Genomic DNA, 23,664 nt, shown 5'->3' with positions numbered 1-23,664 from the left:
ATAGTACCCAGTCAAGCCAAGGAATGCCCTGACTTGAGTCTGGGTTTTTGGAGCTACCCAGTCCGGAATAGTCTGGATCTTGGGTTGGAGTTGCTGAACACGGCCTCCACCTACAAGGTGTCTCAAGTAAACCACAGTACCCTGCCCTATCTGACATTTAGATGCCTTGATAGAGAGGCCTGCTGCTTGCAGGGCCCGCAGAACCTTCCTCAGGTGGACCAGATGATCCTGCCAGTTGGAGCTAAAGACAGCAATATCATCAAGATAAGCTGCACTAAAGGACTCTAAGCCAGCAAGGACTTGATTCACCAACCTTTGGAAGGTGGCAGGGGCATTTGTTAAGCCAAAGGGCATCACAGTAAACTGGTAGTGTCCATCAGGTGTAGAGAATGCTGATTTCTATTTTGCTCCAGGTGCCATTTTTATTTGCCAGTACCCTGCTGTTAAGTCAAAGGTACTTAAGTATTTGGCAGCACCTAATTTGTCTATTAGCTCATCTGCCCTTGGGATGGGGTGAGCATCTGTCTTGGTGACAGAATTAAGCCCGCTGTAGTCCACACAGAACCTCATCTCTTTCTTGCCATCTTTTGTGTGAGGTTTGGGGACCGAGACCACTGGGCTAGCCCATGGACTGTCAGAGTGCTCAATCACTCTGCATCTTGTGGACTTCCACTTTGATGCTTTCCTCAACTTTGTCAGACTGTCTGAATATCTTATTCTTGACAGGCATACTGTCTCCTGTGTCCACATCATGGGTACACAGGTGTGTCTGACTAGGGGTCAAAGAAAAGAGCTCAGCAAACGGCTGGAGGTCTTGGCTGGACTTGGCTGCAGTCAGCCTGCTGTTGGCCAAAGAGGGTGTCTGAATAGATCACTCCATCCACTGAGCCATCTTTAGGGTGAGTGGAGAGGAGATCAGGGAGAGGTTCACTCTCAGCTTCCTGGTCCTCATCTGTAACCATTAACATGTTTACATCTGCCCTATCATGGAAGAGTTTGAGGCGGTACACATGGATCACCTTCTTGGGAGTCCTGCTAGTGCCTAGGTCCACCAGGTAGGTGACCTGACTCTTTTTCTCAAGAACTGGGTAAGGCCCACTCCATCTGTCCTGAAGTGCCCTGGGGGCTACAGAACCCAGACTTTCTACCCTGGCTGAAACTCAACCATAGCAGCCTTTTGGTCATACTACAACTTCTGGAGTTGTTGGCTGGCCTCAAGGTTTTTGCTTGCCTTTTCCATGTACTCTGCCATCCTTGAACGTAGGCCTAGTACATAGTCCACCACATTTTGTTTAGGCTCATGGAGAGGTTTCTCCCAGCCTTCTTTTACAAGTACCAGTGGTCCCCGATCAGGATGGCCAAACAGAAGCTCAAAGGGGGGAAAACCCTACTCCCTTCTGTGGCACCTCTCTGTAGGTGAAAAGGAGGCATGGCAAGAGGACATCCCATCTCCCTTTGAGTTTTTCAGGGAGCCCCATGATCATGCCCTTCAATGTCTTGTTAAATCTCTCAACAATACCATTGGTTTGTGGATGGTATGGCGTGGTGAATTTAAAAGTCACCCTACACTCATTCCACATGTGTTTTAGGTAAACTGACATGAAGTTGGTACTTCTGTCAGAAACCACCTCCTTAGGAATTCCCACTCTGGTAAAAATACCAATGAGTGCTTTGGCTAATGCAGGGGCAGTAGTAGACCTAAGGGGAATTGCTTCAGGTTACCTAATAGCATGATCCACTACTACTAGGATATACTGGTTCCCTGATGCTGTGGGAGGTTCCAGTGGACCCACTATGTCCACTCCCACTCTTTCAAAGGGACCCCCACCACTGGAAGTGGAATGAGGGGGGCCTTTGGATGGCCACCTGTCTTACCACTGGCTTGACAGGTGACACAGGAGGTGCAAAACTCCTTTACCTTCTGGGACATATTGGGCCAGTAGAAAAGCTTGACTAATCTCTCCCATGTCTTGGTTTGTCCCAAATGCCCAGCAAGGGGAATGTCATAGGCTAAGGTCAGAATGAACTCCCTAAACTCCTGAGGCACTACCACTCTCCTAGTGGCACCAGGTTTGGGATCTCTTGCATCAGCGTAAAGGAGGCCATCTTCCCAATAGACCCTGTGGGTTCCACTGACAATTCCTTTTTCTTGCTCAGCTGCTTGCTGTCTTAGGCCTTCAAGAGAGGGACACGTTTCTTGCCCCTTACACAACTGTTCCCTTGAGGGTCTCCCTGGGCCCAAGAGCTCAAACTGGTAAGGCTCCAGCTCCATGGACTCAGTTCCCTCAGGGGATAGATCATCTTCCTGGGAAGAGAGGTTATGTTTCTTTTGCTGTGTTGAAGCTGGTTCCCCAGTCTTCTTTCCTTTTCTCTTGGAAGGTTGGGCCATTATTCCAGACTCCAACACTTCTTTCTCACCCTGAGCTCTGCTTTGTGTCTTTGTCTTGACACACACCAGTTCAGGGATACTCAGCATGGCTGCATGGGTCTTGAGCTCTACTTCAGCACATGCTGAGGACTCCGGATCATTCCCTAGCAGACATTCTACTGGAATTGCAGAGGAGACTACCACCTGTTTCAGGCCAGTGACCCCTCCCCATTCTAAAGTTACCATTGCCATGGGATGGACTTCAGTTTGATTGTCAGCATTAGTGACTGGATATGTCTGTCCAGCCAGGTACAATCCTGGGGCAACCAGTTTGTCTGTCACCATTATGACACTGGCACCTGTATCCCTCAGGGCTTCTACTGTAGTCCCATTGATTGAGCTGCTGCCTGTATTTGTGCATGTTAGGCGGCCAGGCAGCAAGTTTGGCTAGCTCCACCCTACCCTCAGAGACTAATGTAGCTTCAGTGTGGACCCTGATTTCCTCTGGGCACACTGTTGATCCCACCTAGAGACTGGCTATTCCAGTGCTAACTGGAGTAGTACTTGTTGTGGGACTTTTCTTGGGACAGGCCTTGTCTCCAGTTTGGTGTCCATGCTGAGTACAAATGCGACACCAGGCCTTCTTGGGATCAAAGTGTTTACCCTTATACCCATTTGAGGACTGTGAAGAGGCTTGGGGGGCCCACCCTCCTGAGCAGGTTTTAGGGGCCCTGTAGAAGACTCTTTACTTTTTCAATAGGATGTCTCAACACTCTTCCTCTGGGGAGGCTTTGTGGCCCCTTTCTTTTGGTCACCCCCTGTGGAAGTCTTGGTCACCCTTGTCTTGACCCAGTGGTCTGCCTTCTTTCCCAATTCTTGGGGTGAAATTGGACCTAGGTCTACCAGATGTTGATGCAGTTTGTCATTGAAACAATTACTTAACAGATGTTCTTTCATAAACAAGCTATACAGCCCATCATAATCACTTACACCACTGCCAGTTATCCAACCATCTAGTGTTTTGACTGAGAAGTCAACAAAATCAACGCAGGTCTGGCTCGAGAATTTTTTAGCCCCCTGAACCAAAACCTGTACTCCTCAGTGGAGAATCCAAAGCCCTCAGTCAGGGTATCCTTCATGAGGTCATAGGATTCTGCATCTTTACAAGAGTGTGTGAGGGGTCTATCCCTACACTTTCCAGTGAACATTTCCCAAGAGAGAGCACCCTAGTGAGATCTGTTTACTTTTCTGGTTGCACAAGCCCTCTGAAAAGCTGTGAACCATTTGGTGATACCATCACCATCTTCATATTTTGTTACAATCCCTTTGGGAGTTTTTAGGATGTCAGTATTCTCTCTGACCCAATTTATGTTGCTGCCACCATTGATGGGAGCTAAACCCATCTCATGTCTTTCCCTTTCTATGGCTAGGAGCTGTCTCTCCAAAGCCAATCTTTTGGCCATCCTGGCTAACAGGAGGTCATCTTCACTGAGGCTGCCCTCAATGCTTCCAGAGTTACTGGTCTCCCCTGTGGAAGAACCAGTCTCTCTGACTATGATTTGTGGAGTCAGGGTTTGAGAAACCCTGTTCTCCCTGGTTAGGACAGGAGGGGGGAAATCATCCTCCTGTTCACTAACTTCCCCATCTGTAGGATTATCCTCATACGGGTGGTCCCTTGTAAACTCTGTCAAAAGCTCCTGGAGCCTCAGTTTGGTAAGGTTGGACCCAGTCTTTCTCTTTTTTAGCTTAAAGAGAGTCCTTAACTCTGACATCCCTAGATGCAGGTAAGGGGTGAGGTTGAGTTCCACCATCATCTCATCTGTGCTAGACATTATTTCTCTAAAAGTTGGGATTACTTTTTAAGAATCTAAGAACTACTTCTAGAACTTAAATCCAAACTTTCACAAACTTGTAAACTCTAAAAGAATGCTAACAGGGACTTACACAAGGCCCTAGCAGGACTTTCAAAAATTTAGAAAAATAGTTCAAATTGAAAAAATCTGTTTCTAATGACAATTTTTGGAATTTAGTTGTGTGATCAGGTATTGGCTGAGTAGTCCAGCAAATGCAAAGTCTTAGACCCAACCGCTGATCCACCAATGTAGGAAGTTGGCTCTGTATATACCATCTCAAAGCGAGAGATAGTGGGCACAGAGTCCAAGGTTTCCCCTTAGAGGTTAATAGTGGCAAAATTAGATCATTCGAATGCTCTTTTTTGTGGTAGTGTGGTCGAGCAGTAGTCTTATCAGAGGGTAGTATTAAGCACTTGTTGTACACACACAGGCAATAAATGAGGAACACACACTCAAAGACTTAACTCCAGGCCAATAGTTTTTATATAGAAAAATATATTTTCTTCATTTACTCCACACAGGTAAGTAAGGCACTTTGAATTAAAGCAGTACTACCCACAGTATAGGTAAAAATGGTAATAAGCTATTTTAAAAGGGGACACAGTGTAAAAATCAACAGTTCCTGGGGGAAGTAAGTAAGGTTAAGTTTCTGAGGTAAGTAACGCACTTACAAATTCAGTTTCCTGGGCATAGGCAGCCCCCGTTGGGCAACCCCAAAGTCACGCACCAGCAACACAGGGCCGGTCAGGTGCAGAGGTCAAAAAGGGCCCAAAACACATAGGTGCCTATGGAGAACAGGGGTGCTCTGGTTCCGGTCTGCTGGCAGGTACCTACGTCCTCAGGGAGCAGACAAGGGGGGTTTTGTAGAGCACTGGGGGGGACACAAACAGGCACACAAAACACACCCTCAGCTGCAGAGGGGCGGCCGGGTGCAGTATGCTTAGTAGGTGTTGGGTTTTCTGTAGAAATCAATGGAGGGACCCAGGGATCACTCTAGCGATGCAGGCAAGGCATGGGGGGCTTCTCGAACCAACCACCGACTGTGCTAGGCAGAGGGTCGCCTGATGGTCGCTCCTGCACTGGAGGTTGGTTCCTTTCTGTCCTGGGGGCTTCGGGGCAGTGCTTGGTCCAGGCGTCGGGTTCTTTGTTCCAGGTAGTCACGGTCAGGGGGAGCCTCCGGAACCTCTCTGCAGGCTTCTGAGGTTACTCACGAGCTTGCAGTCGCCTGGGAGTCCTCTCTGCAGAGTTGGTTCTCTGGAGCTCGAGCCAGGGACGTCGGGTGCAGAGGGTGAAGTCTCACGCTTCCGGCGGGAAGAGTGAGTTCTTTAAAAGTTACTTCAAAGTTGCAAAAATGTTGCTGAAATGTTCACCAACAGCGGCACTGTTGGTGAACAGTGCCGCTGTTCTCGGTAGTTTCTTGGTCCTTCGGTTCAGGGCAGTCCTCTGGGGCTTCAGAGGTCGCTGGTCCCTGTCGGATGCATCGCTGTGCAGGTTCTTTGAGTCTGGAAACAGGCTGGTAGGGCTGGGGCCGAGTCAGTTGTCATCTCCGTCGTCTCTACATGGCTTTCAGGTCAGCAGTCCTTCTTCTTTGTGTAGGTTGCAGGAATCTCATTTTCTGGGTTACCCCTAAATACTGATTTTAGGGGTGTGTTTAGGTCAGGAGGGCAGTAGCCAATGGCTACTGTCCTGGAGGTAGGCTACACCCTCTTTGTGCGTTCTCCCTGAAGGGAGGGGGGCACATCCCTAATCCTCCTGGGGAATCCTCCAATCTCAAGATGGAGGATTTCTAAAGGCAGGGGTCACCTCAGCTCAGGGCACCTTAGGGGCAGTCCTGACTGGTGGGTGACTCCTCCTTGTTTTTCTCATTATCTCCTCCAGCCTTGCTGCCAAAAGTGGGGGCAGTGGCCGGAGGGGCGGGCATCTCCACTAGCTGGGATGCCCCGGGGTTCTGTAACTAAAGGCATGAGCCTTTGAGGCTCACCGCCAGGTGTTACAGTTCCTGCAGGGGGAGGTGTAAAGCACCTCCACCCAGTACAAGTTTTGTTCCTGGCACCAGAGTGACAAAAGCACTCTCCCCATGTGGCCAGAATCTAGTGTGGTTGTAGCAGGCTGGCAGAAACTGGTAAGCCTAGCACTAGGAGTCGATTTGGTATTCAGGGGGCACCTCTAAGATGACCTCTGGGTGCATTGTACAATAAATTCCACACTGGCATCAGTGTGTATTCATTGTGCTGAGAAGTTTGATACCAAACTTCCCAGTGTAGCCATTATGGAACTGTGGAGTTCGTGTTTGACAAAAACTCCCAGGCCATATACTCTTTATGGCTACCCTGCACTTATAATGTCTAAGGATTTGCTTAGACGCTGTTAGGGGCATAGTGCTCATGCACATATGCCCTCACCTGTAGTATATTGCACCCTGCTTTAGGGCTGTTAGTCCTACTAGAGGGCTGACTTACCTATGCCACAGGTAGTGTGAGGTGGACATGGCACTCTGAGGGGAGTGCCATGTCGACTTAGTCATTTTCTCCCCACCAGCACACAGAAGCTGTGAGGCAGTGTGCATGTGCTGAGTGAGGGGTCCCCAGGGTGGCATAAGACATGCTGCAGCCCTTAGAGACCTTCCCTGGCATAGGGGGCCTTGGTACCAGGGGTACCATTTACAAGGGGCTTATCTGGGTACCAGGGCTGTGCCAATTGTGGGAACAAAGGCACAGTTTAGGGAAAGAACACTGGTGCTGGAGTCTGGTTAGCAGGGTCCCTGCACACTTTCAATCATAACTGGCATTAACAAAATGCTTACAGATGCTTACTTGGGAAGTAACATTTTCCCTACCTCCTCCGGTGGGTAGGATGGACCATGTCACACGAGGGTCGACCCTTCAAAGTACAATAATTCATTAATTCAGTCGCATCCCCCAGTTAAACTTAGATTTTATAAATTATAATGCACCTTCATAGTCGGCCGTTATTACTGGAGGCGGGGGCAAACAAAGAAATTTGTGGCTGCCACTTTTCCCCCGCACTCATGCGTCCAGGGCAAACAATATCCTTCAGGGGAAATAAATCAACCCCTCCCACTGCCCAAGTCCCCCCTCACCCAATCCCCAGCAAACCACCTCCCCACAATTCACTTGGGGTCAGCGAGTGTCCCTCGGGATCTGACCCCCAAAATGGTATCAGTTCCCTGCTGTCTAGTGTTCCCTGCTTGTGGATCACTGTCCACTCACGAATATGAAATGTTTTGATAAAGGCATCAATAGAAAGGGGAGTCACTGTCAGCTTTTCAGTGAGGCCTCCCTCAAACCTGAGGAGGATGCCTTAGGGGCCAAAATCCCCACCAAGCGCGGCTGAGAGCATTAACCTCTTTATCCTCGCTGCTCCTGTGGGTAATATTGACATCAGCCTGGCTCGCAGCTCACTAAGGTCACAGATGGGTGGGGTCAGGGGCTGAGGCAGAAATATTTCTACTTCAATCCAGCCTTTTTTTTAAAAAAAGGAGTCCTCTAGTGCAAGTACCGGAAGATTCTTTTAATGTTGCTCTAGTATTTGTCAATTACGATGGACGCATCTAGCGTGTTAATGTATTTATTAATTCCAAAAGTCTAGAAGATAAAAGCTCCTATTTTCTCTTTTTTACATCTTGTACTGTTCTGGGACACATAAAGGGCACAATCCAAAATGTTTATTCTGTGCATAAACACAAAGGTGTGAGAGACACTGTTACACAAGTGTAATTTATTTTGATTATTCTCTTCTTACTGCATTAATTTGGTTAATGAGTTCTCTTTGGCTTTAGGTGGATTGTTTGAGTTCTGTAAATCACCAGAGGCTGTGTGTCCTCTTCAGCAGCTCCTCCAGCCAGTCCAGCAATGCTCCAAGCTCCTGTGTTAGTCCATGGTAAGAGATGACTTTTAGTTTTGTCTGAAATGTTCTGTAAACTGTGATGAGCTACGAGTGATGGAACTGCTTTGTCTTTTATGTACTTTTAGGCTAATGCCACACTTAGCTCAAATCATCTTTTAAGCAATATGTTTTTATATTAACCACACAAAAGACATTAGGTAGAATATTAACTATTTGTTGGGATTTAAGGTGAGATGAAAGGTAAGGTTGTGTAAAAGAGGACCATAAAAAGATGGATAGTTATCTGTATCTTCTGCTATGCACCAGCCATGAGACAGCCCCCTTCATTTCTGAGAGTTCCTTGCAAGAGGGCCCAGGCTGCTTCAAAGGCACTGGTGTGACGGATGTCTGTTCTGGACAATTCCCTGTGCGCAACATAGGTCTTCGTGCATACAGTCATGAAACACTACTGCTTTGACAGGTAGGCTCCACAGCAAGGTGACTTTGTCTGCTTGGTTCTGAAGGACTTCTTGGTCACTCTCCAGACCATCATCTTAAGGTACTACTATGATAGCTTTTCCAAGAGCACGGTATGTGAGGCTTCAAGTATGCATTAGAAGTTACTTACCTTCCATAACATAATGTTCAATGAGGTGTGTGGCTGTGGATACACATGCTATGTCTACTTTTGCCATCTAGTGTTGGATCCGAATGTGTACAAGTTGTTTTTCTTTGAAGAATCTTCTGGTGTCATGAGGTAAAGTGACCCCTTCTCTCGGTGATGGTATGTATGGGCTTCGACTCCATTGTTAAGCTTTCACCACCAGATGACACTGTATCTTTTAATGAGCTTATAGATAGGGCGGCTGCGTACCATCAGGTCCCTTTACACAAGGAAACTATAGAGGATGTTTTTTTTTTTTTTTTTTTTTTAAACCCTCTTCTACTACTAGGGTTTGCCAATATCTGCCCAAGTTAAAAGGAATAACTTGTCATGCAGATGAGAACAAGGATTCAGTACTCGCCCGGATTATAACACCCAGGGTCAATAAAAAAAAAAGTAAAAAAAGAAATATATATGTGTGTGTGTGTATGTATATATATATATATATATATATATATATTTATATATATATATGTGTGTATGTATATATATATATAAATAAAATCTTTCAGCACCTTCTGATGCTGATTACGCTAGAAGATGTATTCCACCAGACTCAATAGTTGTGTGAAATGCTCGTAAATTAGCTAATTCTCAAACTACAGCAGATGCTCCTCCACCGGATAATGAGTCTAAACTCATAGATACCTCAGAAAAAAAGGTTGCAGTTCAAGCAGCCAATCATTGGAGAATCGCTAATACCCAGGGGCTATTTGGAAGACATGATAGAGCACACTGGGATGAGATGGAAGATCCCCCAAGGAGCATCGAAAGAAGGGTCAACAACTTGTTCAGGAAGGCAAGTTAACTTTCATTCAATGTGCTCTTGATGCAGCATACGCGGCCCCTAAGGACATAAATACTAGTGTCTTTTTATGTAGATATTCATGGCTGCGCATATTGGGTTTTAAACAAGAAGTGCAGCAAACACTTTTACATGCCCCTTTTGACCAACAATACCTAGATCTGTAGAAGATGAAAAAGGACACTAAAGTCACCAAGTCTATGGAGATGCTTGAAACTCCTAGAATTCATGGTTCTTTTCAATGACCTGCCGTTAAGTAGGGTGGCAAGCAAACGTCATCAGATTCCTCTGACTCCTTTAGGCAATACCACGCAGCACCCCTTTCAAGAGGGTATTACAGAGGTACCCACAGGGGGAACAATTCTAAAGGTCAAGGAAAAGGTGCCTCCATTCGTGCCACCCCTTTTGCATCTAAGCTGTGATGCTCTTTTCATTCCCATCCATCACGTAACACCTGTCGAGGACACCTGCAGCAGCTTTTTCCCATTTAGAAAACAATAACAACAGATCAGTGGGTGTTGGCTATTGTCCAACATGGTTATTGTCTGGAGCTCATCAAAACATACCACCTTGCAAACACAAACTTTCCATGGAACATCTAAATTAGTTAAATTAAGAAGTGCTGGCTCGCTTGCTCAAAGGAGCCATAGACCCAGCCGCATTTCATCAGAAGGGTACAGGAGTATATTCACTATACTTCCTCATTCCCAAACAGGACGGATCACTTCAGCCTATCCTAGATCTCAGGCCATTAAATCACTACATCCTGCCGGAACTCTCGAAAATGTGATTCCTCTATTATAACAAGGAGATTTTATGTCCGCACTAAACTTAAAAGATGCCTACTTTAACATTCCAATACATCTAGCTCACCGCAAATACCTCTGGTTCGTAATACAAGGAAAACACTACTAATTCAAAGTACTCCCATTCGGAATAACTATTGCACCTCATGTCTTAACAAAATATTTTACGGTAGTTGCAGCACATCTACGCAGACAGACTATTTATGTTTTCCCATATCTAGATGACTTGCTCTTCAAATCCAGTACACTTCCAGTATGTCTCCAACACACCCAGACCACACTCTGTCTTCTTATCAGCCGGGGATTACCATCAACATACAGAAATCAAACCTTCACAGATCCAGCCATTTCTAGGAGCTATCCTCAACACACAGCTAGGACTAGCTCACTCAAATACAGTCAGGATTCAAAATATCAAAACCATGCTGTGGCAGGTGCACCCTAATCAACAGATAACAGTAAAAACAGTTCACATGATCTTAGGCATGAGGGCATCTTGTATTGCAATAGTCTGGCAAATCAATGGTCTGAGTCACAGGATCAGATACATGATCTAGTGTCAGTAGACAGCTGCACTCATCACTCCCTGCAGTGGTGGAACACAAACATTTGTCAAAGGGGTGGCTGTTTCTCGACCTGTTTACCAGACCACTCTTATAGCAGATGCATCTCTGACAGGATGTGGTGCTCACCTACAAAATATATCCATGCAAGGACTTTTGGACTCCAAACACCAGTTCTCACACATCAACTACTTGGAACGTCAAGCCATTCATCTAGCACTTAAAGCTTTCCTAGTTCATTTAATGGTCAAAGTTGTTCTGGTCTGGACAGGCAACACAGCTGCAATGTTTTATTTGTAGAAACCGGGAGGGGCGGATCTCAACATTGTACTCACTAGGCTTATGAAGCCACCATTTAAACCATCGCATAACTTTCCACTGCAGCCTCACTAGGACATGTTGGTGAGCTTCAGGCATTAAACTTGAAAGAACCACTTTTTCAGATACATGGGGATAGATAGGGTAGTCCTAAAGGCCAACCCAAAATTGATACCTAAGTTAGCTTCTGTATTTTGCCTAAACCAAACAGTTGAATTACCATTTTGTTTCCACAACCTTAGTCATTTACAGAAAGAGCTATGCACACATTGGATGAAAAAGGGCTTAAATGTATTATATTGACGGAACTAAAGAGTTTCGTAAAACTAAACAACTCTTTGTTGCTTTCTCACCTCCCCACACAAGAAAGGCTATATCTAAATCTAGTATCTCAAGAGGGATAATTAGATTGATTCAAACTTGTTACTCCAAAGCTAAAAGAAGTTTGCCCACACCTCCTAGAGTAAACTCAACTCCCAAGTTAGGAGCATCTAGGGCTTTCTTGGGTAACATACTATTAGCTGAAATTTTTAAAGCAGCTTCATGGTCAACTCCACACACTTGTACGAAACACTACTGTGTGGATGAATTAGCACATCAACAAGTAATTGATGGACAGGCAGTGCTTTTTATTCTTTATCAGACAGCTACAGCACCCACGGGTTAGCCACCACTTCATGGAGGGGACTGCTTTACAGTCTGTGCAGAGCATATGTATCTACAGCCACACATGCCATCGACCAGATTGTTACTTACCCTGTAAGCATCTGTTCGTGGCATGTAGTGCTGTAGATTCACAAGTGAAGACCCTCCTCCCCGGAAACCTGTGGTCGTTGTAGTATATTTTTTACATTCTTATATGAATGGACATCTCTTTCTAAAACTTTACTCACACTCCAGTCTCACCCAATTGCGGGAAAACAATCTAACAATGGAGTCGATGCCCATGGGCACTATCACCAAGAGGTGGGGGTCACTTTACCTTGTGACTCCAGAAGATTCTTTGAAGAAAAACAACTTTTACACATCTGGACCCCACACTAGATAGCAGAAGTATGCAGAGCATGTGACTCTGCCACACTACACGCCACAAACAGATGCTTACAGGGCAAGTAATATATTCCCTCTGGTGGGTATTCTATCTAACAGCAGGTTCCTCACTGTCCTACTACTTCTTAGTTTTGTGGATTGGCATCTTTTAAATCTAGAAAAAAGTCCCAAATTACAGATGGGTACACTGTCACAACCGGTTTGTTCAAAGCTGCTCATCTGAAGGCACGGAATGAGAAATATGAATGAAACTGATATCTGCACACAGCAATGGCATTTATATGCAGCTCTGATCAGTCACTTCCAGGATGGTATGGAGTAATTGCAGTCGCACAATGTCGCCCTTTAGCACACTTAAGCACTGAATAGAAAAATATTGTCTCTAGTCTGATGCCTTGTGATATTCTAAAGGTGAGGAATCTGCAGTTATTCACAAGAAAGAGGGTTACTGAAAGTAAATAACTCATTAATCAAGCTAAGCTAGAATGTTAAGTATTGCAAATTTTGGTGTACGTGTTCCCACCCACCTGCGCCAGACCAAAGACCTCCTTACCTTCAGGAAACTTCTCAAGACTTGGCTGTCCGGGCAGTAGCAGCATCCCTCACCCCCATCATCTCCCCCCCCTCCTCCTCAATGCCTTGAGACCCTCAAGGGTGAGTAGTGCACTTTAGAAATCCCTGATTGATTGATTGATTGTGGTAGCTGTTACGTCAGAAGGGTTCGTTAGATTCCTTTCCAGAATCTTTGCATAATAGTACACTCTCAGGCAATGTTTACAAAGGTACCTTTTTAGGGTCGAGCCTGCGTTGCATGCGCTCGCGCATGCGTATCGCAGCGAGACGCTTTAGTATTTAGAAAAGGGCTCGGAGCCCTGTCAACTTCACTTCTGTGTTTTTTATTGGTTCGTGGGCTTGCCTAATAAAATCTGCTTGCTTTCATTAGTAGAAGGCACGCATACGTTATGCCTTTTCCGGTGGCTAGCCCTCCTCGAGCGCAGCGACCAAGTACAGAAAACATGCGAGGCTCGCTGTTTTCCATCGGGCTCGTGGACTTCTTTTTCTCTAATTTACGAGCGCGATCTCGCTTTGCAGAAGTCGAGCGCTTTACATAGTTAATTTCACTTTTCCGGGTTATGTACATAAATGCACTTTTGCCCGATAGGTGAAAAGTCGGGTTAGGAGTTTACAACGCGATCAGCTCTAACATGAGCAAACGCGAGACCCGTTGCATTGTAAATGCTTGTTCTGATTTGCATCTTGGGCAGTTGGGTGATTATTTTCTCTTGAGAGGCCAAAGTTTATATTTAGTATAATAATATATATGAGGTAAGTAGCAGAACTTTATAAGCCTATAGCTTTTTAATATAGCCACTTGTTACAACTTCAGAATTTTAACACCAGTACGTATTGAAAGTTCTAAAACTATCTAAAAAAACAAAACCCGGGATGCAAAGTACCACAGGCTAAAAAAAAACAGTGCTGGGTAGATGTAATTAATGTCATTTTTGGCATCAACGCACAGCAGAGAAAACAACTTTACTGTTACATACTTCCTTAGGATGCATTGCCACACCAACAGTATAGTAAATTGCTCACAATTGTATACAGTGTTTTTGGTAGATGATGTTCGAATTCCCATAAAAAATGTTTTGAAAAATTAGCCTCAGCCACAACTAGTGACATGCTTCACTTGATATGCTAAATATTTTTAGGCAGTATCTACAGTGGTTTTAGTAGAATTATGGAGAAAAAAAACCACTCAATTTGTTGCCTTCTGATTTTCTCCAGACAAGATTAAAAACTGTGCATGAGAATGGATGGGGAAATTATTATCCGGTCATCCTTCCTGTTTGGTTGATATATTTAGGCTCCATTAGGGGGATCACATGGCTTTAATCTGGACTGTGCAATACCAAGTCATGTTCTGTGTCGCTGTTGTTGATTTTTGTTTAGTTTAAGTCAACAAGGCACACAATCAATATAGATACAACAAACACACATGCAAAATAGTTGCTTAGTGTAGGAGGCTGGACTGGCTTGTAGTGAGTACCAAGTGGTACTTACACCTTGCACCAGGCCCAGGTATCCCTTATTAGTGTAGAGGGGTGTCTATCAGCTTAGGCTGATAGAAAAGGTAGTTTAGCAGAGCAGCTTAGCCTGAACTAGGAGACGAGTGAAGCTCCTACAGTACCACTAGTGTCACTTGCACAATAGCATAAGAAAACACAATACACAGATATACTAAAAATAAAGGTACTTTATTTTTATGACAATATGCCTAAGTATCTCAGTGAGTATCCTCAGTATGAGGATAGCAAATATACACAAGATATATGTACACAATACCAAAATATGCAGTAATAGCAATAGAAAACAGTGCAAACAATGTATAGTCACAATCGAATGCAATGGGGGCACATAGGGATAGGGGCAACACAAACCATGTACTCTAGAAGTGGAATGCGAACCACGAATGGACCCCAAACCTATGTGACCTTGTAGAGGGTCACTGGGACTGTAAGGAAACAGTGAGGGTTAGAAAAATAGCCCACCCCAAGACCCTGAAAAGTGGGTGCAAAGTGCACCTAAGTTCCCCAAGAGCACAGAAGTTGTGATAGGGGAATTCTGCAGGAAAGACCAACACCAGCAATGCAACAACGATGGATTTCCAGACGAGAGTACCTGTGGAACAAGGCGACCAAGTCAAAAATTCACGATCAAGTCGGGAGTGGGCAGATGCCCAGGAAATGCCAGCTGTGGGTGCAAAGAAGCTGCCACCGGATGGTAGAAGCTGTGGATTCTGCAAGAACGACAAAGGCTAGAAACTTCCCCTTTGGAGGATGGATGTCCCACATCGTGAAGAGTCGTGCAGTGGTGTTTTCGTGCAGAAAGACCGCCAACAAGCCTTGCTAGCTTCAAAGGTCGCGGTTAGGGTTTTTGGATGCTGCTGTGGCCCAGGAGGGACCAGGATGTCGCCAATTGCGTGAGGAGACAGAGGGGGCGTCCAGCAAGACAAAGAGCCCACTCAGAAGCAAGCAGCACCCGCAGAAGTGCCGGAACAGGTACTACGAAGTGGAGTGAACCGGAGCTCACCCGAAGTCACAAATGAGAGTCCCACGACGCCGGAGGACAACTCAGGAGGTTGTGCACTGCAGGTTAGAGTGCCGGGGACCCAGGCTTGGCTGTGCACAAAGGAAATCCTGGAAGAGTGCACAGGAGCCGGAGTAGCTGCAAAACACGCGGTTCCCAGCAATGCAGTCTAGCGTGGGGAGGCAAGGACTTACCTCCACCAAACTTGGACTGAAGAGTCACTGGACTGTGGGAGTCACTTGGACAGAGTTGCTGAGTTCAAGGGACCTCGCTCGTCGTGCTGAGAGGAGACCCAGAGGACCGGTGATGCAGTTCTTTGGTGCCTGCGGTTGCAGGGGGAAGATTCTGTCGACCCACAGGAGATTTCTTCCGAGCTTCTAGTGCAGAGAGGAGGCAGACTACCCCCACAGCATGCACCACCAGGAAAACAGTAAAGAAGGCGGCAGGATCAGCGTTACAAGGTCGCAGTAGTCGTCTTTGCTACTTTGTTGCAGTTTTGCAGGCTTCCAGCGCGGTCAGCAGTCAGTTCCTTGGCAGAAGGTGAAGAGAGAGATGCAGAGGAACTCTGATGAGCTCTTGCATTCGTTATCTAAGGAATTCCCCAAAGCAGAGACCCTAAATAGCCAGAAAAGGAGGTTTGGCTACTTAGGAGAGAGGATAGGCTAGCAACACCAGAAGGAGCCTATCGGAAGGAGTCTCTGACGTCACCTGCTGGCACTGGCCACTCAGAGCAGTCCATTGTGCCAGCAGCACCTCTGTTTCCAAGATGGCAGAGGTCTGGAGCACACTGGAGGAGCTCTGGGCACCTCCCAGGGGAGGTGCGGGTCAGGGGAGTGGTCACTCCCCTTTCCTTTGTCCAGTTTCGCACTAGAGCAGGGCTGATGGATCCCTGAACCGGTGCAGACTGGCTTATGCAGAGATGGGCACCATCTGTGCCCATCAAAGCATTTCCAGAGGCTGGGGGAGGCTACTCCTCCCCAGCACTGACACCTTTTTCCAAAGGGAGAGGGTGTAACACCCTCTCTCTGAGGAAGTCCTTTGTTCTGCCTTCCTGGGCCAAGCCTGGCTGGACCCCAGGAGGGCAGAAACCTGTCTGAGGGGTTGGCAGCAGCAGCAGCTGCAGTGAAACCCCGGGAAAGGTAGTTTGGCAGTACCCGGGTCTGAGCTAGAGACTCGGGGGATCATGGAATTGTCTCCCCAATGCACGAATGGCATTGGGGTGACAATTCGATGATCCCAGACATGTTACATGGACATGTTTGGAGTTAACATTGTGACGCTATACATATGTCGTGACATATGTATAGTGCACACGTGTAATGGTGTCCCCGCACTCACAAAGTCCGGGGAATTTGCCCTGAACAATGTGGGAGCACCTTTGCTAGTGCCAGGGTGCCCACACACTAAGTAACTTACCACCCAACCTTTACCAGGTAAAGGTTAGACATATAGGTGACTTATAAGTTACTTAAGTGCAGTGGTAAATGGCTGTGAAATAACGTGGACGTTATTTCACTCAGGCTGCACTGGCAGGTCTGTGTAAGAATTGTCAGATCTCCCTATGGGTGGCACAAGAAATGCTGCAGCCCATAGGGGTCTCCTGGAACCCCAATACCCTGGGTACCTCAGTACCATATACTAGGGAATTGTAAGGGTGTTCCAGTATGCCAATGTAAATTGGTGAAATTGGTCACTAGCCTGTTAGTGACAATTTGGAAAGAAAATCAGAAAGCATAACCACTGAGGTTCTGGATAGCAGAGCCTCAGTGAGACAGTTAGTCATAACACAGGTAACACATACAGGGCACACTTATGAGCACTGGGGCCCTTGCTGGCAGGGTCCAGTGACACATACAACTAAAACAACATATATACAGTGAAATATGGGGGTAACATGCCAGGCAAGATGGTACTTTCCTACACTTAGTATCTGGTACCAAGGTTTTTCTTAGTAACTAATAAGAATACACACATCCTAAAATAATTCTATTTGGAAACATGTAAACATTTCTCTTTGTTTCAACATGCAAAAGTGATAGGCCTCACACTGCACAATTCGTGATGGCACAGCTTTCTGGTGAACAGGCAGTTATAAGGAGTATCTCTTCTGTTTGATAATTCATCTCTTACCCAGCTTTTCGGGGCAATTGCTGTCATAGGAATGTGAGCTAGAACACCTCCCCGTAGTCACACACTACATATCAGATTGATAAAAAAACGAAAGGTGTGTGTCATTTTTAGATGGATGTTACAGCAGATTACTAGGTAACTCTCTTGTAGCAGGAATGATGTGTATTTGAAATGAATTTACTGCGTTTTAGAGAACTGTTTTCTAAAATTGTTCAGCAAAATGTGCACTTAAATATTATTGAATGCAATATGATTCTGGCATATCATTTCATAAATATATGTTCTTTGTAAACTCTAGAGGAAGCTTTCCTTTCATAATGCTGCTGTTCAAGGTTTTCCTGCTTGAAGCTCTTTGAGCCTATTCATTTTATGTCTGTTATTGTTTAATTGTATCAAGCTTTGTACTGCCACACCAAATGACATTAGGATGAAAGGAGGCCATTTATTATTCTTTTATCCAGTGTTAATCTTATTGTGGCACGTTATTCTGTATTATGATTTGGTGAGTCTGTGTATACTTTTACTCACCTCATGCTGCATGTATGAATTTTTGTGTGCATATTTTGCCATAAAAGAGGGGTCATTTAGGCAGTGATGTAACCAAACGTGAGAGGACTCTCCCCGCAAAGTACATCTAGTCCGACCAACCCAGTCAGGAGCTCTCAGACAAAGTCCCGTCGCGTCTGCGCAGTTTACTGTGCTGAGAGGGCTCCCAGAAGCTCAACATTTCCCCCCCACCTCCCGGGGGGCTGTTGTTAAACCACTGTGTGTAGGTAGTGAGTGGACCAGTGCGCAGAGTATTTGGAAATTGCTTGTCCTGATTGTTATAGAGCAGACTAATATCTATTTTAAGCCTGACCTTTAGTCACACTTCATCCTGCATTTGACTGAGCATTGTTTATTCCCTATGTATGAGATTTTAATTATTTTGACTGTTTAACTATGTTTGTGCCTTCTGTAACTATCTGGAACATTTCATAAATGTACATGATTTAAAAATGTTATCTTTTCTCAATCTATTAAGTGGCACATTTCTTCATATATTCTAGTGGACAACACTGCCCCCAATTCTGCGAATGCCATTTATCTTTATATTTTATGATAGGATAGCATCATTAGTTTTAGTGGAGAATGCTGCAACGTAATAGATTACGAGATTAGATGAGATTTGAAGATAAATTATCCCCTATTGTAGGACTGTCTAAACTCCTGGTTCCTATGGTCAATTCAGATTGGATTATTGGCAGTGTTCTTGTGTTCTGGAAGTAGTTCCTGAACATAGGAGTGTGAGCATTTGTAGGGCAAATGCATTGCCACAGATTGAGTGGATTGTGGTACTTGAAGTTTGAGTGTGCGTAATATTGGGGTGTCATAATCGGTCCACTCTGAGCATCATTAAGACGTTGGACGTTTGAGCATTGCGTGCGTCAGATATTCAATTAATGTGATTAATGTTATTGTTGGAATTTTGGATTGGTAAACAGGTTCTTTGAATTCTAAGGTTGCAGGAAATATTTATGTTGTTGAAGTTGCCGGCCAAGTGGAAGTGTGCTTTGTGAAGTACTACATTCACATCAATAGGGTATTTTCTGAGTTGCTAGAGGATTAGTTGTGAATGCATTCTAATCTTTAGTTTTGATTCTTTATTCATTGGTGCACAAGGGTAATCGTGCCAATCAGAGTTAGGACACTGCTGGACGAAAACATTCCTTAGTGCGATTGATAGTGCTGTCAAGGTGCTTTTTTATTTCTATTGTGACTTCCCCTTTCTTCATTTTAGTTAAAGTAGACCAGAAATTATGTTTATTGTAAGTTATTTGTATATCTGTTTTGTATGCAGTTTTAATCGCTTTGCTGCCAGGCCTTTTCTCCCTCCTGTGTCTTTGGTTGGCTATTGGGTTTAGGTCGCGCTTAGGCCCTCATAGCTTTTTGTCCACATAAGCTATCCACTCCAATTTTGCGTCCTTTTTTCCCAACATCATAGGGATTCTAAAGGTACCCAGAATTTGTTGTTTCCCTTGGAGACCACCAAGAAATTAGCCAAAATACTGCTAAAACAAATTGGGGGGAGGAATGGGAATAAAGTGCTTCAGAAGAAAGCATGTGTTTTTTTTTCTCTGCAACTGGCATCAACAAAGGGTATGAGAGTGCTAAAATCACCATCTTCCCAGATTTCGGGAACAGGAAGACTAAAACCAGAAAACCACATTTTCAACACACTTTGGGCATTCTAGTGGGACATACCGCATTTTTCACTATTTTTTGTGCTTTCAGCCTCCTTCCATTTAGTGAAAGAAATGTGTGTGAAACCAATGGTGGATCCCAGACAGCTAAACATTTCTGAAAGTAGACAAAACTCTGAATTCAGCAAGGGGTCATTTGTGTAGATCCTTAAAGGTTTCCCTACAGAAAGCAACAGCTGAAATAAAAAAAATATATATTGGAATTGAGTTGAAAAAAGAAACAAGTTTTCTCCTGTAACTTTATTCCAGCTATGACAGATTTTTGAAAGCAATATACAGTTACGTCTGCTGGACTCTTAGGGTTGCTTGGATATATAGGGCTTGTACGTTCAGCAAGAACCCTAGGTCCCTTGAGCCAATAAATTAGCTGCACCTTGCAATGTGTTTTCATCGTATACCGGGTATGCAGCAATTCATTTGGTAAAGATTGAAAATTAGGTGTCTAGGAAACCTTTGTATTTCCAAAATGGGCACAAGATAAGGTGTTGAGAAGCATTGGTTATTTGTAAATCTGTGGATTCGGGGGTTCCCCTTACTAGCATGTGAGTTACAGGGCATTTCTCATATAGAATTCTTTTTTACACACTGTCTTACATTTTGAAGGAAAAGATGTAGAGAAAGACAAGGGACAATAACACTTGCTCTTCTATTCTGTGTTCCCTCAAGTCTCCCGATAAAAAATGGTATCTCACTTGTGTTGGTAGCCCTAGTGCTCGAGACAGGAAGTGCCCCAAAACGCAACATGGACACATCACATTTTTACATTGAAATCTGACGTGTTTTTTTGGAAAGTGCCAGCTGTGGATTTTGGCCTCTAGCTCAGCCGACACCTAGGGAAACCTAGCAAACCTCTGCATTTTTAAAAACTAGGCACCTAATGGAATTCCGAATGAGATGACTTGTTGGGCTCTCACCAGGTTCTGGCACCCAGAATCATTTGCAAACCTCAAACATTGTCTAAAAACACTTTTCCCCTCAGATTTCGGTGCTGCAAAGTTCTGTAATCTGAGAGAAGCCACAACTTTCCTTCCACCCAGCATTCCCCAAAGTCTTCCGATAAAAATGGTACTTCACTTGTGTGGATAGGCTTAGTGCCTGCAACAGGAAATGCCCCAAAACACAAGAAAGACACATCACATTTTTCTAATGAACACTGACCAGTTTTTTGCAAAGTTTCTAGCTTTAGGTTTTGGTTTCTAGCTCATCCGGCACCTAGGAAAACCTAGCAAACCTGTCCATTTTTTAAAACTAGACACCTACGGGAATCCAGGCTAGGGTGACTTGTGGGGCTCACACTTGGTTCTGTTTCCCAGAATCCTTTGCAAAACTCAAAATGTGACTTAAAAACACCAAGTTCTGGAATCTGAGAGGACCCACAAACTTCCTTCTGCCCAGTATTCTCCCACATCTCCTGATAAAAATGTTACCTCACTTGTGTGGGTAGGCATCTATCAAAATGATCCATTACAAAACTACCTGTTTTTTCAAGGGGAGCACCTGCAGTTTTGGTCCTGAGCTCAGCAGCCATCTAGGGAAAGCTACCAAACCCTAACACTTCTGAAAACTAGACACCTGAGGGAGTTCAGGGAGGTGTGAGTTGCGTGGATCCCCCAGTGTTTTCGTACCCAGAATCCTCAGCAAACCTCAAATTTAGCTAACAAAATCTCATTTTCCTCACATTTCTGTGTGGGATCACCGCAGCGGCACACATTTCCTTCCACCCACCGTTCCTCTCAGTCTCCTGATAAAAATGATACCTCACTTGTGTAGGTGGGCCAAGTGCCTGTGACAGGGAAGGGCCAAACACATGTTGAAATTGAGAGGGAACCAAAGCGGGTCCAAAAGGGCAGTTTGGGGGGGGGGGAAAAAAACAAAACGTTTTTAGGCTGGCTAGTGGGGCAGAATTGTTATCGGCATAGATGCAACTAAGTTGGGTGGTAGGAATTTTGTGGATTCCTGTGGATTCCGGAAGGTTCCATCACAAACATGTGGGGAAAATGCATGGTTTCAAGCAAAGTTGGAGGTTTGCAGGGCATTGTGGGTAAGAAAATGGTGTGGGGTGCACATGAAGCACACCACACTGGACTCACCCACAAGTTTAATTTTCAGATGTGTCTAGGTCTGGTAGATTTTTCTAGGTGGCAGTGTCCAAAAAGTGCAGCTTCTCACCATTCCAAGTGGGACAATATTGGGAGTTAGCCAAGCTCTCTTGGCCCAAATGTAAAATCAAAACCCTAAGTAATCATATGTCCTCTTGCTTGCCGTTGGGATAAGATCCTTCAGTTGCAGGGGGGGCTGAAAGACTATTACCCCCTTCAGCTGGGGTGGGGGGCATAACCATGCCCATACTGGTTGGCAGCCCCAACCCTTTATTTTTTTTTAATTCCCTAGCACCTAATAGGCTTTCTGCCCCCGAGTAGTGGATAAGGGGGTATTTTCCCTATCTGCCTAACAGTGGGTAGAACAACTTTGTCCCCATCTTTTTTTTAACAAAAAAGTTTCCCTGGTGTCTAGTGGGATATGGGGCAGAAGGGCCTAAAAAGTCGATCTGCCCCCAATTGAGGAGGGGGGGGGCAGAAATGGCCAACAGTGATGTGCCCCCATGGGGCTGCCCCCCAAAACAAACCCCACACACAAACATCCCTTGTGCCTAAGTTGTTTGTGCACCCCTTGTGGGCAGATTGGCCTAATAGAAATAGGCCGATCTGCCCCCAAGGGAGGCAGAAATGGCCTAAAATATTAACCCCCCATGGGGAACGGCCCTTACTCAAGAGACCGCTCCCCTTATGTAAAATAATAATTAAAAAAAAGAAATCACCGGTGTCTTGTCGTTTCTGCCGACAGTGGAGCAGAAATGGCCTAAAGTAATATTGCCCCCCCAGGGGAAGGACCCTTGTCTATGGGGCCACTCCCTTTTTGTAAAAAAACAAAAACAAAAAAAAAGGAACCCTGGTGCCTAGAGGTTTCTGCTCCCCTTTCGGGGGTGAAACGCCTAATTAAAATAGGCTGATCTGCATCCAGGGGTGGGGGGGGGGGGCAGAAATGGCCTTAAAATAAATTCCCCCCTTGGAGAGCGACCCTTGCCCAAGGGGCCTGCTCCCCTTATTTGTTTACAAGAAGTCAACTAAATCCTTGGTGTCTAGTGGGCATTCCTGCAGCACGATCACTATGCAATCATGCTGCAGGAATACACAGAGAAACAGGAAAATAAATGGAAAAGCCTTTCCTTTTCATGCTTCTCCGACCTCCTATTCCCATGTCCGAGGTGAATCAGTTTCTCCTCAGGTTGTGCTGGAAACCATGCTTCCAGTGCGATGGGGGCGACCTCTGATGAGGTCAGTGGGCATTTGAGTGCTAATGTCATCAGATGTCACGGGGGTCGAGGGTGGCAGGGGAAGCACTTCCTCTGCCATCCCTGCCTGGAGGGGTGGAGGGGGTGTGGGTGGGTACTCCCCCTGTGGGCCAGATGCAGGACATACCAGTACGTCGCCGGCACCCAAGGGGTTAAAAGCATTGTCACAGTGAGCCGTGCTGTGAATTAATTGTTACAAATAAACAGAGTAACCAAATATTCCCCACAGAACTGTAAAGCACATAATATTCACGGGGGAATCATTTGCATACAAATATTTCAGCAATATTAAATACTTTTAATGTTGTAATTAACCATAAGTCAATTTCCATAAATTAATAAATCTTCAAATAGCGTGCAATTTGTTTCTGGAAAAATTAAGAATTTATATATACACTAATATTATATTCATCAATATAGCAAAGCAACAAATACAATTTTTAGAGCTTTTATACAAACATACTGGGGACCCCTCTAGTCTCCAATCCCTTTACATCTGAGCGACAGAAGAGCACCAACCCTCTTAACTCTCCAAACTCAAAAGATTTGAGTCCTATATGCAGTGTTTCAAACAAA

The 23,664-nt window shown here is 45.1% G+C and overlaps 1 protein-coding gene across 3 annotated transcripts in view; it reads left to right on the top strand.

The window, feature by feature from the left end:
- PIKFYVE (phosphoinositide kinase, FYVE-type zinc finger containing) overlaps positions 1 to 23,664 on the top strand; it is a 1,212,885-nt gene that overhangs the window by 463,637 nt on the left and 725,584 nt on the right. For all 3 annotated transcript variants that reach the window (XM_069225943.1, XM_069225942.1, XM_069225940.1), the window contains one exon: positions 8,021 to 8,121. In XM_069225943.1, coding sequence (XP_069082044.1) covers positions 8,021 to 8,121 — 101 coding nt within the window. The remainder of the gene's footprint in view (positions 1 to 8,020; positions 8,122 to 23,664) is intronic.

Source organism: Pleurodeles waltl, chromosome 3_1, assembly GCF_031143425.1.
Source record: "Pleurodeles waltl isolate 20211129_DDA chromosome 3_1, aPleWal1.hap1.20221129, whole genome shotgun sequence".
NCBI lineage: Eukaryota > Metazoa > Chordata > Amphibia > Caudata > Salamandridae > Pleurodeles > Pleurodeles waltl.
The sequence above is the reverse complement of the archived record's forward strand: the minus strand, read 5'-3'. Positions and strand labels throughout refer to the sequence as shown.